This window comes from Eulemur rufifrons, chromosome 20, assembly GCF_041146395.1.
Source record: "Eulemur rufifrons isolate Redbay chromosome 20, OSU_ERuf_1, whole genome shotgun sequence".
Classification (NCBI taxonomy): domain Eukaryota; kingdom Metazoa; phylum Chordata; class Mammalia; order Primates; family Lemuridae; genus Eulemur; species Eulemur rufifrons.
Genome location: NC_091002.1, coordinates 29,832,238 through 29,849,385, shown reverse-complemented (window position 1 = coordinate 29,849,385; position 17,148 = coordinate 29,832,238). Strand labels below are relative to the sequence as shown.

The 17,148-nt window shown below is 41.2% G+C and overlaps 1 protein-coding gene and 1 non-coding gene across 3 annotated transcripts in view; one reads left to right on the top strand and one right to left on the bottom strand.

The window, feature by feature from the left end:
• Window positions 1-11,996, bottom strand: part of SHLD1 (shieldin complex subunit 1) — a 103,421-nt gene extending 91,425 nt beyond the window's left edge. For both annotated transcript variants that reach the window (XR_011236381.1, XM_069495657.1), the window contains exons 1-2: window positions 11,979-11,996; window positions 304-485 (exon numbers count right to left, since the gene is read on the bottom strand). Coding sequence is in view for 1 of the 2 variants with exons in the window: in XM_069495657.1 (XP_069351758.1) it covers window positions 304-481 (178 nt within the window). In the remaining variant the exon portion in view is untranslated. The remainder of the gene's footprint in view (window positions 1-303; window positions 486-11,978) is intronic.
• LOC138401331 (small nucleolar RNA U13) lies at window positions 3,270-3,373 on the top strand. Its single transcript, XR_011236487.1, has one exon. It is a non-coding gene; the product is annotated as a small nucleolar RNA U13 (small nucleolar RNA).
• Window positions 11,997-17,148: the final 5,152 nt, after the last annotated feature.

The following is a 17,148-nucleotide window of genomic DNA, read 5'->3' as shown; positions in this document are numbered from 1 at the left end:
TCTTTTTGTTGAACCAAGTGTTCCCCTGCTTCTGAATGCATTTTGATGGAGATCAGAAAGGGACCCAAAGATAAAGAAAAAAAAAAGACCTCCAGGAAATAGCTCCTTGTCGTAAAAGGGGAGGCTGTCCTTTGAAGTTTCTCCCCACAGCTTTGCTTAGGTAAGATGTTTTTCTACCTAAGACAATGAATCATTCTTGGAGATCTGCTATTGCAAGAGAGAGAAACAAACTATCACATATCTGCGTATCTGCTAATTATTATTTTTTTTTTAAGTTAGTTTGTTTAAAACACTGCTTATTACCTGGATCGACATCAGAAGAGCAAGGAAAAGAAAGGGATTCCACAGAACTAAAAGTCTCACTGTTGGCCTTTTGGCTGGGTCTCTGTAGGGCATAATCCCTTATGTCACACGCTGATGGCAGGTCCAAAGCATAGCTCTCTTCTGACTGGCTGCTTGGAGTGGCTTCCTGGGCCGCCATAGTCCTACAATGGAAAAAATTTTTTTAATTCAATACAAAAGACACTACATAGCAGGACCTTCATTAGAGCCATAGCTAGAAGACTCTTAAAGATCAAACACCAGTAAAGCCAGAACAGTTTACAGTACTCCCCTCTTATCCACAGTTTTGCTTTCTGCATTTTCAGTTACTTACAGTCAACTGTGGTTCGAAAATATTACATGGAAAATTCCAGAAATAAACAATTGATAGGTTTTAAATTGCACATCATTCTAAACAGCGTAATGAAATCTCTCACTGCTGTCCTGCCCCACCCTGGATGTGAATCATCCCTCTGTCCGGAGTATCCAATGTATACACTCCCCACCCCTTCGTCACTCAGTAGCCATCTCGGTTATCAGAGCCACTGAAGTGTGGCAGTTTTGCAGAGCTTGTGTTTAAGTCACCCTTATTTTACTTAATAATGGCCCCAAAGCTCAAGAGTAGCGATGCTGGCAATTTGAATAAGCCAAAGAGAAGCCATAAAGTGCTTCCTTTAAGTGAAAAGATGAAAGATCTCAGCTTAATAAGGAAAGAAAAAAAAAATTGTATGTTGTGGTTGCTAAGATCTACCATAAGAACAAATCTTCTATCCATGGAATTGTCAGGAAAGGAAAAGAAGTTCGTGCTAGTTTTGCAGTTGCACCTCACACTGCAAACGTTATGGCCATGGTGCCTGATAAGTGCTTAGTTAAGATGGAAAAGGCATTAAATTCATGAGTGGAAGAGATGAACAGAAAATGTATTCTGATTCACAGCAACATGTTGCACCAAAAAGCACAGAGGCTATATGAAGACTTTGGCAAGGGATCCCCTGAAATGAGTGATATCAAGCCACTTATGGAAACTAAGGGATGGTTACATAGACTCAGGAATAGGTTTGGACTGAAAAATATAAAAATTACGAGAGAGGCTGGATTTGCCAATGAAGAAGTTGCTGTCACATTTTGGTAGTGTTGAAGAAATTGATTAGGGAGAAAAGATACCATGGAAAGCCAGCCTTCAATTGCGATGAAATCAGGCTCTTCTGGAAGATGATCCCCAGTAGAACCTACATTCATAAAAGTGCAAAGAAGGCAGCAGGCATAAAGCATGGGAAGGCAGATTAACTCAGGTACTGTGTGGCAACACTGCAAGACATATAACAAAGCCATGCTAGTGTCCAGAGCGAAGAAACCACGTGCTCTCAAAACAAAAACAAAAATTGTCTGCCCTTGTTCTGGCAACATAATCAGAAAGTGTGGGTGACAGCCATCCTGTTTATGGAATTGTTTCACCAATGCTTCATCCCAGAGTAGGAAAATACTTGGAAGAAGAAGGGTCCGAATTTAAAGTCCTATTAATAATAGACAATGCACCTGGCCATCGTGGATCTGTTTGCTATGAAAATGAAAATGCTGAGGTTGTATTTTTACCTCCAACACAACCTCACTGCTTCAGCCCCTTGATCAGGGCATCATTCCGTGTGTCACAGCCACATACACCTGCCTGGTATTTGATCGCATTTGATCAGCAATTGATGCAGATCCTAAACTGGACATAATGCAGTGCCGAAACCATTCGCTATTGCTGATGCAATAACATTCATCAAAGCTGAAATGGATGAGTTAAAACCAGAAACTATAAATGCCTGCTGGAAGAACTTATGGAGTGGAGTTGTGAATGATTTTAAAGAATTCTGGGGATCAATGGAGAAGTTAGGATAATCATTCACACAGCAAAAGAAGTTGGTAGAAAAGGATTTGCCAACATCCTGGTGAAGAAATGGAAGAACACATTGAAGGCTGTTGAAAAGTGTTAAATGAGGAATTGGGAAAATCTTGTTGAGTCATCTACAGAGAAAGAGGAAGAAGAAGAAATTAGAGCAGATACACCAATGTGGACATTACCGAAATTTGCCAAAGTGTTTTGGAATTGCACAGAAATTAAAGGACAAAACTATGGAATACGATCCTTGGATGGAACACAGTATTTAAATCACCCATATAATCAATGAAGGATTCCAGCCTATGCAACACTTTGGTGACTTAAAAAGAGACGAGAACTTCTAATTACAATGTTCTTCCAAAAGGTTTCAGCAAGAAAACCCTTCAACCATGGAGGACCCCCCCCAACCATCAATGTCATCATGGCTTGACGATCCAGGATCACCTGAAGCAGATGATCCTCCTTCGACACATCCTCAGGTCAAGAGCGGCCTAACGCTACATCACAATGCCTACGTCCTTCACCTCCCCTCATCTCAGCAAGTATGTATCTCATCATCTCATGTCATCACAAGAAGGATAGTACAATATTTTCAGAGAGGCCAGGTGCAGTGGCTCGTGCCTGTAATCCTAGCACTGTGGGAGGATTGCTGGAGGTCAGGAGTTCAAGACCAGCCTGAGCAAGAGAGAGATCCTGTCCCTACTAAAAAAAAAAAAAAAAAAAAAAAATTAGCCAGGCGAAGTCAAATAATTAATTAAAAAAAATTTTAAAAATTTTTTCAGAGACCACATTCATATAACTTTTATTATGATATATGGTTATAATTGTTCTATTTTATTATTAGTTTTGTTGTTAATCTCTTATTGTGCCTAATCTTTAAATTAACTTTTATCATAGGTGTGTACATATAGGAAAAAAACATGGTATACAAGGGTTCATTATGACCCACAGTTTCAGGCATCCACTGGGGCGTTGAAATGTATCCCCTGTGGATAAGGGGGGACGACTGTGCTTTCCCCTGTTATTAATGGTCTTCCTCTCTTTACTTTAAACACAGTATTTGATCCTTTTGTAGTTCAGAAGCCTGATGATTAGATTTTCATACGCCTGTGTGAGCTGTGCCTCCCTCAAACCTTATTACGATGTCAGCACATTGCCCATCTAACACATACACAAAAATAAACCAACCCAGTATTTGTTTACCATGTTTTCTTCATCATGAGAAGGAACAGTCTCAGCAGAAAGAAACCATCACTAATTCCAGCTGGAAAATAATCTGCGTGTCTGAAAAGGGAAGGGTTCAAGCCTAGAGCCCCCCCAACCCATGAAATACTACGCAGCACATAATTCAAGGGCAACAAGAACATTGATGAGAAAGGGAAATGTTCATGTTCATGATATAGTAAATGTAAAAAGGTTTTAAAACCATAAAGTTTGACCCAGATTTTATAAAATAAAATGTTATTTACCTTATGTAAATAAATAAAAATGTATTTATTGCTAAGGTGTGTATCATGTGCAGGATGTGTGTATGTGAGAAATATAGAGACATAAAACTAGGGGGAAAATGTCTGGGAGGGTATAACCCAAATTAATTTCAGTGGTTATCTGGGTAACGTGATTACAGGCGATTTGCATTTTCCTCCATGGCGTACTCAAACATGCATTCAGTCAATTATTTAACATGCCAGGCCTGGTGCCAGGCACTGGGGACACAAAGGGGAATGTCACATATACCATTCCCTCCTAGTTTGGCGTGATCCAAACACAGAGACATACCATGTTAGCACAGTGAGTTAAAACAGAGAGGAGCCTAGAAGGGGTGGGAGGCTCTCTGGGGGAGATTATCCCCACATGAGGGTCAGGCCAGCCATGGCTCGCGAAAAGCATGAACTCAGGAAGAACCACTTGGACGATCACAAGTGCTGTGGGGTGTCAGGAATTTAAAGTGAGTGTCAAGGATTGGTCACATAATGAGTAGCTGGGGAAGGACAAAGCCTTGGTCGCAGCTGGATGGCTGTGGAGCCCTCCCTCCTGTACCCAGCTCTGGGAAGGACAGCAAGGCCTGGCTGCTGTCAGCAACTTGGATGCAAAAACTCTCTAGCTGATACAAAACTCTCTGGACACCCCAAAGGTGGCTTATTGGATTCGGTGTTTGGACATTTCTTGTTTAAAACTAGGTGTTCTCTTTCCCTCCTAGAGTCACCTGGGGAGGGCTCTTTGCAGTGCATTCCAGCCCTGCCTACCCCTCTATAAAATAACTATGAGCCTGGGGAGATCCTGGAGCGTCTGCCTCATAGGTTGCTGTCACCAAAAAATCTTATTATAGCTGGCACCAGGTCTCATGAGTGCCACAGGCCACCATACAACATGCAGAGGAGCTACGTGGTCAGATCTGCATCTGACAGCTGGATTCACAGACAGGTGAATTTGTATGGCATAAGCCTGGTGACAGGCAATCTCATGAACAACAAGAATTATTCATTCACCTGCAGTGGTCCAGGAGAGAAAGGAAGAGCAAATGAACTAGGTTAGGGCCCCATAGGTCAAGAGTACATTAAGAGAGATTAAGAATATATTTAGGAACTAAAATGAGAGTAGAACTTAATAACTGAATGGAAAAAGGTGTTAAAGAGGAGCTGAGAATCGACAAGAAGAGACAGCTTTAGTGACTAGGCAGTGTTATTAACTGAGTTAGAGAAGACAGCAGAAGGAATAGATTTAGGAGGAGGCAATACTCCAAATCATGGAATCCTATGCAGCTGTTAAAATGACAGTCAGAACTTAAAAGATCTTAAAGACACATGTGTGAATGAAAGAAGTAATTTCAGAATCACACGAGCAGTATACGAATAAGAGTAGTTCCCCATTTACTGAATGCTTGTTAGATGCCAGGTATTGTGTTAAGAGCCTCATCTGCAATAACTCTATGAAGCCTGTTATTACCCTCATTTACAGTCAGATCCAGACACAGAGAGAAGTCAAGTAACTCATCTAGAAGGTCGCCAAGCTAGGATGAACCCAGCTTGAAGTCCTTCTGGCCTCCTGGGTCTGCACAGCTTCAATGCTGCGAACTAAGCTACCACCTGATTAGGCAAAGATACAGGATATATTAAAAAAAAAAGAAACAACAGTAAGGTCTGGCAAAATCCTTCTTGTTTGAGGACACCCAGTCACATGCTGTTGTGCGCATTTGCTCAGGCAGAGAGTGAGCCAAGGTATCAGCTGATTGCTCCTGAAAGGAGTGGAGTGACCAAGTTTCCCAAAGAAGCAAGAACATCCTGTCTTTTCACATGTTCCATATTAGCCAACCAAGCCAGAAGTTTCAGCAAACATCTCTGTAACAGGCACTTTTGGTTCTCCCTTCTCCTTTCATGTTACCTAACACTCTGCTCTGGAGGCTTCCAGAAGGGAACAAACAGGTCAATGAATGATATTGGCATATCCTGCCTGCTTGCAAAGGTGCCTTGAAACCAACCGTCAACTGAGAGTGTTTTTAGTGCTATGAAATGAAAGGAATTCTTTTTGAAAACAAATAGCACATTGACGTGATATCTCTCTTTTCTTTGTTTTTAGAATCACTTACATCAAATGCCAAATGCATTCCAGACTGGGCACTGGACCAAAAAAATGATGAGAAAAAAAAAAAAAAGAAAAGAAAAGAAACACTTACTGAAAATAAGTCTTTGTGCACGTAAAATGCATTATTTGGGACTCAATGAATTTGTAGAGAAGAAAGCAAGCAATGGGGGCAGATGAAACTGTTCTTATGGTCTGAAACACCCTGGGCTAGCAAGTAGAACGCAATCATTATCCTTTGCCCCATTATCCTTTCTGGTTCAACTTCCTTCCCAGAAGTGCTTATTTTCCTCTCTTAAAAGTGCTTTAATTACACAATTTAAATACTCTTTTTCAACACTGGAGAGTCTAAGCTGCCCTGGGATTGTAGGCACAAGAAGTCTCTAAGTACAGTACATAAAAACCTGCTTACCAGGAGGCAGCCAATCTTCTGTGACTCTGCGGATTCTTACAGATCTACAAATACAAGTCAATCAAGGTCCACATAAGAAGTGATTTAGCTTTAGCTACTTTTCTTCAATTAAGGCTCTTCCCTCCCAATATTTTACATGAAAAATTTCAAACATAAAGAAAAGTGGAAAAAAATTACACAGTGAACATCCTGTGGCTCCCACCAAGACTCCCCAATTAACATTTTACTACAATCAGCTTCGTCACATAACTACCCATCTATCCAACTCTTTATTCATTGCACAATTTTATTTTTAAAATATATATATTTCCACTTAATCCTAATAAAATGAAGGCTTCTGAGCTGGGGTGTGAGATGATCACTTTGCATTTTTAAACACTCACTCTCTTAACTGAGGAAAGTACAAATTGGAGGACCCAGTGTCCTCTAGAGTTAAACAGCACAAGGTTTGAGCCCCTGCTGTCACTTTTTAGCTGTGTCACCTTGGGCAAGCCACTTACCCCCAATTTCCTTGTCTATAAAAATGGCTTAATGATAATATACTTACCTCATAGGGTTGTCATAAGAATGATATAAAATTAGTGCATGTATGATATTTAATATCTATAGTTCCAATAAGTGAAACAGTAATAATTAAAAAAGAAATTGCAGGTTACTATCTTCCCAGCCTTCCTCTAGTCCATTTGCACCTCTGTTTCTACCGAGCAGTCATCTTGCTTCTCTCATCCTTATCCAGTATATTCTATGGTCCATAATTTTGTTAACGTCCTAAACTCCCCTCCTCTGCCCATTTTGTCTTTTCTTCACACCCCTTTGTCAAGACCCCAGCCTAGATGAACCTGCTGGCCTCCCCACCCTCCATGTGAGATTGACCAAACAGGGCAGGTTGGCTCTGCTCTAGATCTGCGGTCCCCAACCAGGCCGTGTATCACCGCCTGAGCTCCATGAACCTGGTCCCTGGGACCAAAAAGGTTGGGGACGACTGCGGATGAATGAGCACCAACCTGGATCCAACCAGCTGGCCAAGTGGATACTGAGATGTTTATCTCATAACTGCCTCTTCCCCTCCTCGGCCTGAAGTTTCAGCAAACACCTCTGTAACAGGCACCTTTGGTTCTTGCTTCTCCCTTTGTGTTACCTCACCCTCTGCTCTGGAGGCTTCCAGAAGGAAATAACATGTTTTCTCCACTCTTATTCAACTCAGATCCTCCCCCAACACTTACACACTTTGCTCCTCTTTTTCAGTAGATCATCTCCGTTCTTAATGGACAAAGGAAACAGAAACCAGCAAGGAAGAACATCCTCAACTCTTCTATCAAGTACAACAAAGGCTCCCACAGGGGCATACCTTCACCTCTCCTTAAAACAGAGATGCTGTCCTGCCCTTGGCAAAGGCCAACCTCCCTGCCACACACACCCTGTGGACCTTTCCAGATGCCTTCAGCAAGGACAATCTCTCTCTTTTGTTCCACTGGCCCCCTCACTTAGGCTTTTCAGCATACCCAAATCTCTCCCATTTTCAATAAAAACATAGTGTGTAAGAGAATGTTCTTCTTTGAAAATGCCACTGAAATATTTAATAGTAAGGGTACATGATGTCTGTGATATACTCTCAAATGGTTACACACACACACACACAGAGAAAGAGAGAGGAAGTTGTCAAGAAAGAAAACAAAAATCTTTGACACTTGCTCTTCCCACAGCCAGTCTCCTTTCCTCTCCACAAACTTCTCAGAAGAGCCTACAATTGGCTCATTTCCTCAATTCCACCAATTCAATCACTCCACTCCAGAACTTCCAGAAACTCCTTCTTCTAACACTCCTTTTCTTTTCAAGATGTCACTCTCCTGATTGTCCTCCCACCTCTTTTCCTATTTCTATCCTCCATCTCCAGCTGGACTTCCTTGAGGCTTGGCTCAAAGCTTGCTCCTTTCCTTTCCTCCTCTGAGACATTAATTACTACGCAGAAATTTCTCTCTAGCCCACATCCCCCAGCCTCAGGCCCCGTGCTTTCCCTGCTTCAAGCACAATGGCTTTTCTCCAGGTTCTCCAGTAAGCCCCACTTCCTCCCACTGCACTGGTCCTTCCCTCCACTGGAGCACATCTCCCTCTCCTGGATAACTCTTCTATCAAATGGAAGAGGAGGGAACACTTCTCAATTCACTTTATGTGTCCTGTGTCACCCTGACATCAAAACCTGATAAAGGCATCACAAGAAACCAAATCCAGCAACATATAAAAAAGATTACACTGCATGACTAAGGGGAACTAGCCCAGGAATTCAAAGTGGTTTTAACATCTGAAAAATCAATCAATGTAATAGACTATATTAGTAGAATAAAGGATAAAAACCACGACACACACACAAGCTTTTGACAAAGTCAAATACCTTTTCATGATCAAAAGACTCAGCAAACTAGGAATAAAAGGGAACTTCCTCAACATGATAAAGGACATTTTTGAAAAACATGACCAGCCTGGTCAACATAGCAAGACCCCCTCGCTACAAAAAATAAAAAAATTATTAGCTGGGAGTAGTGGTGCTTGCCCCTAGTCTCAGCTACTTGGGAGGCTGAGGCAGGTGGATTGCTTGAGCCCAGGAGTTGGAGGCCGCAACAAGCTATGATCATGCCACTGCACTCCAGCCTGAGCAACAGAGCGAGACTTCATCTCTAAAAAAAGAAAAACCCATAGCTAACATCGTACTTCATGGTAAAAGAATAAATGCTTTACCCCCTACGATCAGGAACAAGAGAAGGATGTCTGTTCTCATCACTTCTACTCAACATTGTACTGGAAGCCTTAGCCAGGACAATTAGGTAAAGAAAATCAAATAAAAAGCATACAGATTGGAAAGAGAGCAATAAAACTATCTCTATTAGCAGAAGACATGGTCTTTTTTTTTTTTTTTTTTTTTTTTTTTGTTGAGACAGAGTCTCACTTTGTTGCCCAGGCTAGAGTGAGTGCCGTGGCGTCAGCTTAGCTCACAGCAACCTCAAACTCCTGGGCTCAAGCGATCCTACTGCCTCAGCCTCCCGAGTAGCTGGGACTACAGGCATGCGCCACACTATGCCCGGCTAATTTTTTCTATATAGATTTTTTTAGGTGTCCATATAATGTCTTTCTATTTTTAGTAGAGATGGGGTCTCGCTCAGGCTGGTCTCGAACTGCTGACCTTGAGCAATCCACCCGCCTCGGCCTCCCAGAGTGCTAGGATTACAGGCGTGAGCCACCGCGCCCGGCCAAGACATGGTCTTATGTATAGAAAATCCTAAGGAATCCACTTAAGAAACTAGCAGAATTAGTAAACAAGTTAAAGTCATAGGATACAAGATCAATATAGAAACATCATTTGTAATTATGTACACTAGCAATAAGTGATCCAAAAAATAAAATTAAAAACACAATTCCATTTATAATAGCATTAAAACATTAGGATACACTAAATGAAAGAAGTGTAAGACATGTACACTGATGATTTTAAAAGTGTTGGAAGAAATTAAAGATCTAAAGGAATAGAAAAACATCCCATGTTCATGGATCAGAAGACTTAATATTTTAAGATGGCAATATTCTCCAAATTGACCTAAAGATCATTGTCATTTTTATCAATATCCCAAATGGCTGATTTTGCAGACATTGACAAAACTATTCCAAAAACTCATATGGAAATGTAAAGGACCCACAATAGCCAAAACAGTTTTGGAAAAGAAGAACAAAGTTGGAGGACTCATATTTTCTGATTTCAAAACTTACTACAAAACTATAGTAATCAACACTGGGTAGTACAGGAGTTCCGCGGTGAACAGGCCTACACAAACCTACCCCTAAAGTCTGAGGAAGTGGAGAGGCCAGAGAAAGAGGCTGATGTATCCAGTTTCTCAGAAAGAAACATGCGGCAGAATCCACGTCCTGGGCAGTAGCCGATGAGATGGTGGATTCCCCACCCTATTACCCCACCAGACCCAGGACTTACAGACCTTAGGGAAGGATATGTAGGATAATTGAAGTCTACATTTGAGGGAAAGGCAAGAATGCTAAGTGAATCTGCCAGAAGGTAGGACTAATAGTCAAGGCTGTGTTGACCTAAGGGCCGGCTTTAGGTAATAGTAGATAAAGTCAAAATCTTAGAGGCATTCCTGGAAACAGGGGTTAATCATAAATCCAACATGGCAGATTAGCATCCAACAGGCATAAGGATAGACATATAGATCAATGAACTATAATAGCAAGTCTAAAAGTAAAATTTTATATTTATGGTCAATTGATTTTCCACAAGGTGCCAAGACAGTTCAGTGGGAAAAGGGCAATCTTTTCAACACTGGGACAACTGAATATCCACATATAAATAAGTAAAATGACACAGGCACTTTGGAAAATAGTTTGGCAGTTCCTCAAAAGGTTAAACATAGAGTTACACTTTGACCTGGCAATTCCACTCCTAGGTGTATGCTAAAGAGAAATAAAAATATATGTAAGTAGCATTCATTCATCAGGTGTTGGGCAAGAGGGAGAGGAGAGGAGGGTATGGGTAAATTCACACCTAATGGGTGTGGTACACACTGGGGATGGGCACATTTGTAGCTATGACTCGAATGGTGCAAAGGCAATATATGTAACCTCAACCTTTGTACCCCCATAATATTTTGAAATTTAAAAAAAGTGTCCACACAATAACTTTACACAAATGTTGATAGCAGCTTTATTCATAATAGCCAAAAAGTGAAAGTAATAAAAATATCCATCAATTAATCCATAGATAAATAAAATATGGTATATGCAAACAACAGAATATTTTTCTTTCTTTTTTTTTTTTTTTTGAGACACTCTCACTCTGTCTCCTGGGCTAGAGTGCCATGGCGTCAGCCTAGCTCACAACAACCTCAAAATCCTGGGCTCAAGCGATCCTCCTGCCTCAGCCTCTCAAGTAGCTGGGACTACAGGCATGCACCACCCAGCTAATTTTACTATTTTTAGTAAAGATGGGGTCTCGCTCAGGCTGGTCTCAAACTCCTGACCTCAAGTGATCCTCCCACCTCTGGCCTCCCAGAGTGCAAGGATTATAGGCCTGAGCCACTGCAACTAGCCAATAGAATATTTTTCAACAATAAAGGAATGTGGTTCTGACACAATGATGCAAAAAGGGCAAGCTCTGAGAACATTATCCATAGCGAAAGAAGCTAGTCACAAAAACTTTGAAAACATACTTAATGGAAGAAATCAGTCACATATTGTATGATTTCATTCATAGCAAATGTGCAAATTGGTATATCTATAGGGACAGGAAGTAGACTAGTAATTGCTTAGGATTGAGAGGTTGTGGTGAATGGAGACTGACTGCTACTAGGTGCAGGGTTTTTCTTTGGGGCGATGAAAATATTCTAAACTTAGATTGTGGTGATGAATGCACAATTCTGTGCACATACCAAAAAAGAAAAAAAAACACTTAATTTTACCCTTTAAATAAGGAGATTTTATGGTATGTGAATACGAATTCTCAAAGAAAGTTGTTTTTAAAAAAAGAAGAACGAAGCTCATGCAGACCCACTGCCTGCAAATTCCGGAGATTCCCCAAAGCAGAGGCTGCAGAGGCCGCGTGTTGCGGCGGAGGGGGTGAGGGACCAGCGGGAAATGGTAACGTGCAGGGAGAAACCGCCATAACTTCCCACAGGTGAGAGAACAATTGGATGCATTGCTGCGACCCCCGCCCCCGCCCCCAGTCACTCCTGAGTCGACGCAGAAAACTGACGAGAAAATCCGCCGGCCCCAAGTAACACTCACCTTCCAGAAGCAGCAAAAGCCCGGAACCCGGAAGCGCAGGTGCCATCTTTGTTATGGGAAAAGCGAGGTTAGAAAGAAAATCACTGGAACCATCCTTGATGTGGGCAGGCAAGGGCCATGGAAGGCAGCCGCGGCCATCTTTACTGAGGACATTTGCCTGCCCAATGAAGCTTGTCGCACATGGCTAATTTGGGCAATTTCTAGAGGAGGCTTATCGACACAAAGGAAACGGAAAAAATATTTTTAAATTTTGTAAATTTATTAGTTTGTTTTTTAGCTTTCCACTGGCCAAACACATAAACATTTAAATGTCTACATTAAAATACATTAAAAGTAGAAAGAAATTAACAGAGGATGAAAATATTTTAATATATTAGCGCATGCAGGTAGGTACACAACTGCCAGAATTTCAGGACCACAGAAAAGAAACTGTCAAAAGACAAACATACTACAGATTTAGATTAAAGATCTAATTTGTTTTTATGTGCAGTTCTAGAATTGGGTAACACCTCATTCTCATAAAAATGAGATGAGTGTTCCTATGAGCTAAGCAGAAATGCCTGGCTTTATAGGCAAAAAGTGCTGAAGAAAGCAGAAAGAGACAGCAAAAAGCAGATTGATCTTTTCAAAGTTACTTTCCTTATGAGGTTAAAACAGAGGAAACTTCCCTATTATACTTACTCAGGTTGACTGGAATCTCTCTTTTTTTTTTTTGAAAACTGGCTCATTTCAAAGTTGCTTGATTACACAGCACTTAGCACAAGTGACTCCATTCTGCTTTGGTCTGGTTTGCTGAGGGTAGTGCAGGAGGCCAATCCAAAACAATGGCCTCCCATAAACTTTGTTTAAAAAGACTGAGGGCTATTTTCTCATTTCACCATTCTTCTTGAAAGAGTATATATGCTCATAGCCTCCTACAGATGCCTATGTTGGGATAAGACCCCACAGATTAGGAACACTGCACTTAAGATGAATATTTTAAATTTAAATAACACTACCTGGGGTCTGGCCAACTTCATGCCAGATTCTGTGAACTTAAGACACCTTGGGAGATGTAGTGGCCTTTAAAGGAAAACTTAAGGGCACAATTAGAAGTAAAACTAACTTTTTTTCACCTTCAGGCAACTTAACACAGCAACTGTAAATTTCATTTTCTCTGCCAGCTTTATGCATAGTTATCAAAGTGTATGATTCTGATTTTCACTTTTTTTTAGTGATGAGCAATCAAACTGAATCACTCTTTAAAATTTACTATATCTCATAAAAACAGCCTTCCAAAAGTAACATAATAGATTGTGATTAGAGAAAACCTGGAATGACATTATTTACTTACCTGTTAAGAAACAAACAGAAAATTACAAACCCAAATTCAATTATTTGAATGAAAAAGAAATTATTTGAATGAAATTAATTATCTGGATTAGTATGCAGCCATTGAAAATGATAAAAGATTTAGCAAAAGAAAATCTTGGATCATTCATTGCATTTCCAGTTCTCCTGTGTCTTTAGTGTCTTTAATCTCATTTTCTCAGTCTTTTTTGTATCTTGGCATTTACGTCTTTGAAGAGCATAGGATAGTTATTTTGTAGAGTGTCTGTCAATTTGAGTTTGACCCCTCCCCCTGGTTCTCAATAGTATTGAACATTGTTGATCACTCCCTCCCTCCCGAAAGCTCTTGTCCCTGGATTTCCCTAATACCATCCTCTCCTGGTTTTCCTTTTTCCTCTCTGAAAAGTCCATTTAAATCTCCTTTACACTCTTCTTTCTCTTCAGTGTGGGCCTCTCTCAGGGTCTTCTTGAATCTTCTCTTCTCTTGTTACCTTTTCTATGCAGATGATTCCCAACCTTCTCAACCCATATTCAGCCTGAGATTGAAATCAACAGATCCTCCAGCCACCTTAAACACAACCTCCCCCCAAAGAAAACCCAGCATTTCCCCCACCTCTCAATCCACCTGCCCCTATGCCACTGTCCTCTCTGTCTCAGTGAGTTGGCCTATTTAGTTGCTAAAGCCAGAAACCTCTTCTCTTCCTTTGTCAGCATCTCCCATATGCTGTCCTGTTGATTCTTCCTTTTAAGTGCCTCCTATCTCTTGCTTCTCTCCATCCTCACTGACTTGGGAGTACAGCCCACCATTATCTGCCACCTGGATGACAACAGCTTCACGATTGTCTACCCACCTCACCCACAGCCTGAGTTATCTTTTTAAAATGAAATTTTGATCACACCACTACCCTGCCCAGTTTGAGCTGAAGCTCAAACTTCTTTTTTCCCCCCCCCACTGATTATGCAGAGCAACAAGCTTCTTAAGGTTTAGAGGATCCCTACCCTTATCTCTCATCACTGTCCCCAACTCTCCACCTATACTCTATCTTCTTTTCCTTAAATACTCCATGATTGTCCTCTCTCACATTTGAGCTTTCCCCCCCACACACAATTTCCTCCCTTAGAAACACTCTTCTCTCTTCTTTGGTTCTTTCTCAACCTTCAGATCTCAGTTTTAGAGAATTTAGGTTCCTCCTGGAACCTTCTCTGACTTATCTAATAGGAGTTAGTTGCCCCTCCCAGGAATGTTCATTTTACACTATTTACCCTGATTACTTTAAATTCCTTTGCCCTTTCTGTTTTCCCCCACAAAACTGTGTCTCCGGGGCAAGGACCATGTTTATATTTTTCATGTTATATTCCAGAACCCAGCTCAATGGCTCACATACAAGTGTCCAGAAAACACAATTTTTTTTTTTTTTTTTTTTGAGACAGAGTCTCTGTCGCCCTGGGTAGAGTGCGATGGCATCATCTTAGTTCACTGCAATAGAAGTTTTAATTAAAGAAAAATATTGAACCAGAGCACATTGAACTAATAAATTATTTTTTTAATTATTAAAATAGATACAGCAGACAGCCCTATACTAGATATCTGTGACCCAAATCCTTTGTGTGTTTTAGAAATATCACGAGTGTGTGCTATAATAACCCCAATGTCAGAGTGCCTCATTGCTAAAGTGGCTTGTTTAAAGGCCAAGAGAAGGAAAGCCACTAATAAAAGCATAAATGAGAAAAAATGTGTAATTATGAAACTCAAATGCCCCAAACCGATTGATGTGAAAATAAAAATGTGACGACATCCCTTTCCTTGGGCTTATTGTCTTAAATTGGCTTCCTCTTTTGTTGTGGGTGGCCATATAGACTCAGGAGACAGGCAAAGTGCTAACTTCATGTCTGCAGTGAGTTCCCAGGGCTCTAATTGTTCTTGTTCTATAAAAAGGAGGTAATAAAACCTATTTCATCAAGTACCTAAAGACAGGGAACAACCTGTCAAATACACTGTCAAATTTGCTATCAAGATGACTGTCCTTGGCAGCAAAAAAAAAAAAAAAAAAAAAAAAAAAAAAAAGATGACTGTCCTTATTCTCTCCTTTTTCCCTGAAAGGGAGAAGCACTTACCTACTGTCCACCCATAACATCCACTCATAAATAGCCATTATCAATAAGTCCTTGCCGCTGACTGAAGTTAGAGAACTTCTCAGAAAGACAGTGAGCCAGATGTTTCTGAAGTTCCAAAGAGTACAGCCAGCCTCTCAGGTGGGTGAAGTGGGTGGCTGCTTACTAGGTAATTTGAACAGCACAAGGTAAAACATCTTGTGCCAAAGTATCTTTGTCACCCTGTGTACTTGAAGTTTCACCATAGAAATGTACGCCTTTGCAGTGTGTAGCTAGACTCTCCCTTGAAAATGCAAATACTCTATGGGTGGTGAGTCCAAAATTGGGTTATTGGGAATGATGCATCAGGAGGCTCCTCAGGAGGGAGAGATGGACTGTCTTGCCTAGGACCAGCCCTGCAAACTCTGAGGGCTCTAAGACTTCCAGGTCAGTATATCCCATATAAACAAGGCCAGGCTGACAATTGCCTTTCCAGCTGTGAAGAGACCGCAGCTCTGGCTAGGTTTTCTCTAACATCACCTCCCTCCCCACCTGGAAACAGCAGTTTCCCCATAAAGAACAGCCACCAATCACAGGAGACCAGTGACTCAATGGCATCATTTCACTCATTTTTAAAATTATATTGTTGTTATAGAGTTGCTAACCTTTTCCAAGGAGAATGAGTCAGTATTCTGCTCTGATTAAGACTCCTAAGGTCCTAATACCTTTTTTCTTTACAAAAGAACTTACCATATTCACATTCTTTCTCTTAGCATGTAATCTATCATCCCCTAAACTCCAACAACACTAAACCAAGGGCCATTCCCACCAGCCCTGGGCACGAAGAGATATTCATAACAGAAAACCATTAATGTGTATTTATTTAATCAGCAGACTGCACGGTGTGGGGGTGGGGTGTGGCGAGGAAGGAAGTAGCAAACTGCAAATGTTTAGACGCCTGCTGCACCCACAGTCAGTGGAGAGGCAGGCACCATCTCAGAGATGAACAGCATTAGGACTTTGTACTCTGAGCAAGGGTGTCATCACCCAATAATGTCACAAAAGGCAGTACGAAAGCATCCTCTGAATTAAGGTGAAAAGGCAAACTTTTCACTAGCCTCCCCCTAACACTTGTCCCTCACGATCCTCTCAGGACCTTCTGAGTTTCTCTGCCTCTCTCTGAGTCTGACACTGCTCTCCTCTTTTACCTGAGAAATGTAATGAGTTGAACATGATATTTGTGATATAAATTAAACTGCTTCTTGCTGCCTGTCCCTTCATTTCTTCCCTCCTCCTGGATCGGCAGGGGAATGTTCCCATGACGGTAGAGGCAAATTAGAAGGAACTCCTTTTCCTGAGAAGACAATAAAAAGTCAAATAACTCAGTCCTCAACAACTACCAGGGAAAAGCCACTCGTGGGGCACAATGACTCCTTTGTGAATACACCAACTGCGCTGGCTCCACAGGATCTGGTGTTTTGGCTGCAGGGCTCTGGGCAGCTCCTCCCTCCACCCCTATGATTTCAAATGTCCCTCTTCTCCTTCTCAGCTGCCGACTTTCTTCTTAATACTGTTAAACATCCAAACCGACCCAGATACCGACCACCTGCTCCTCCTTCCCTCCGTTTAGCCCAGAAGCTGATAACAGTCCCTATTTGTCCTTCTATGCCCTGTCCTCTGTCCCAGCATGTTCACAGGACACTAACACTATTGATGATCTTCCCTTCTATTCTTTCTCTAGCCAATATCC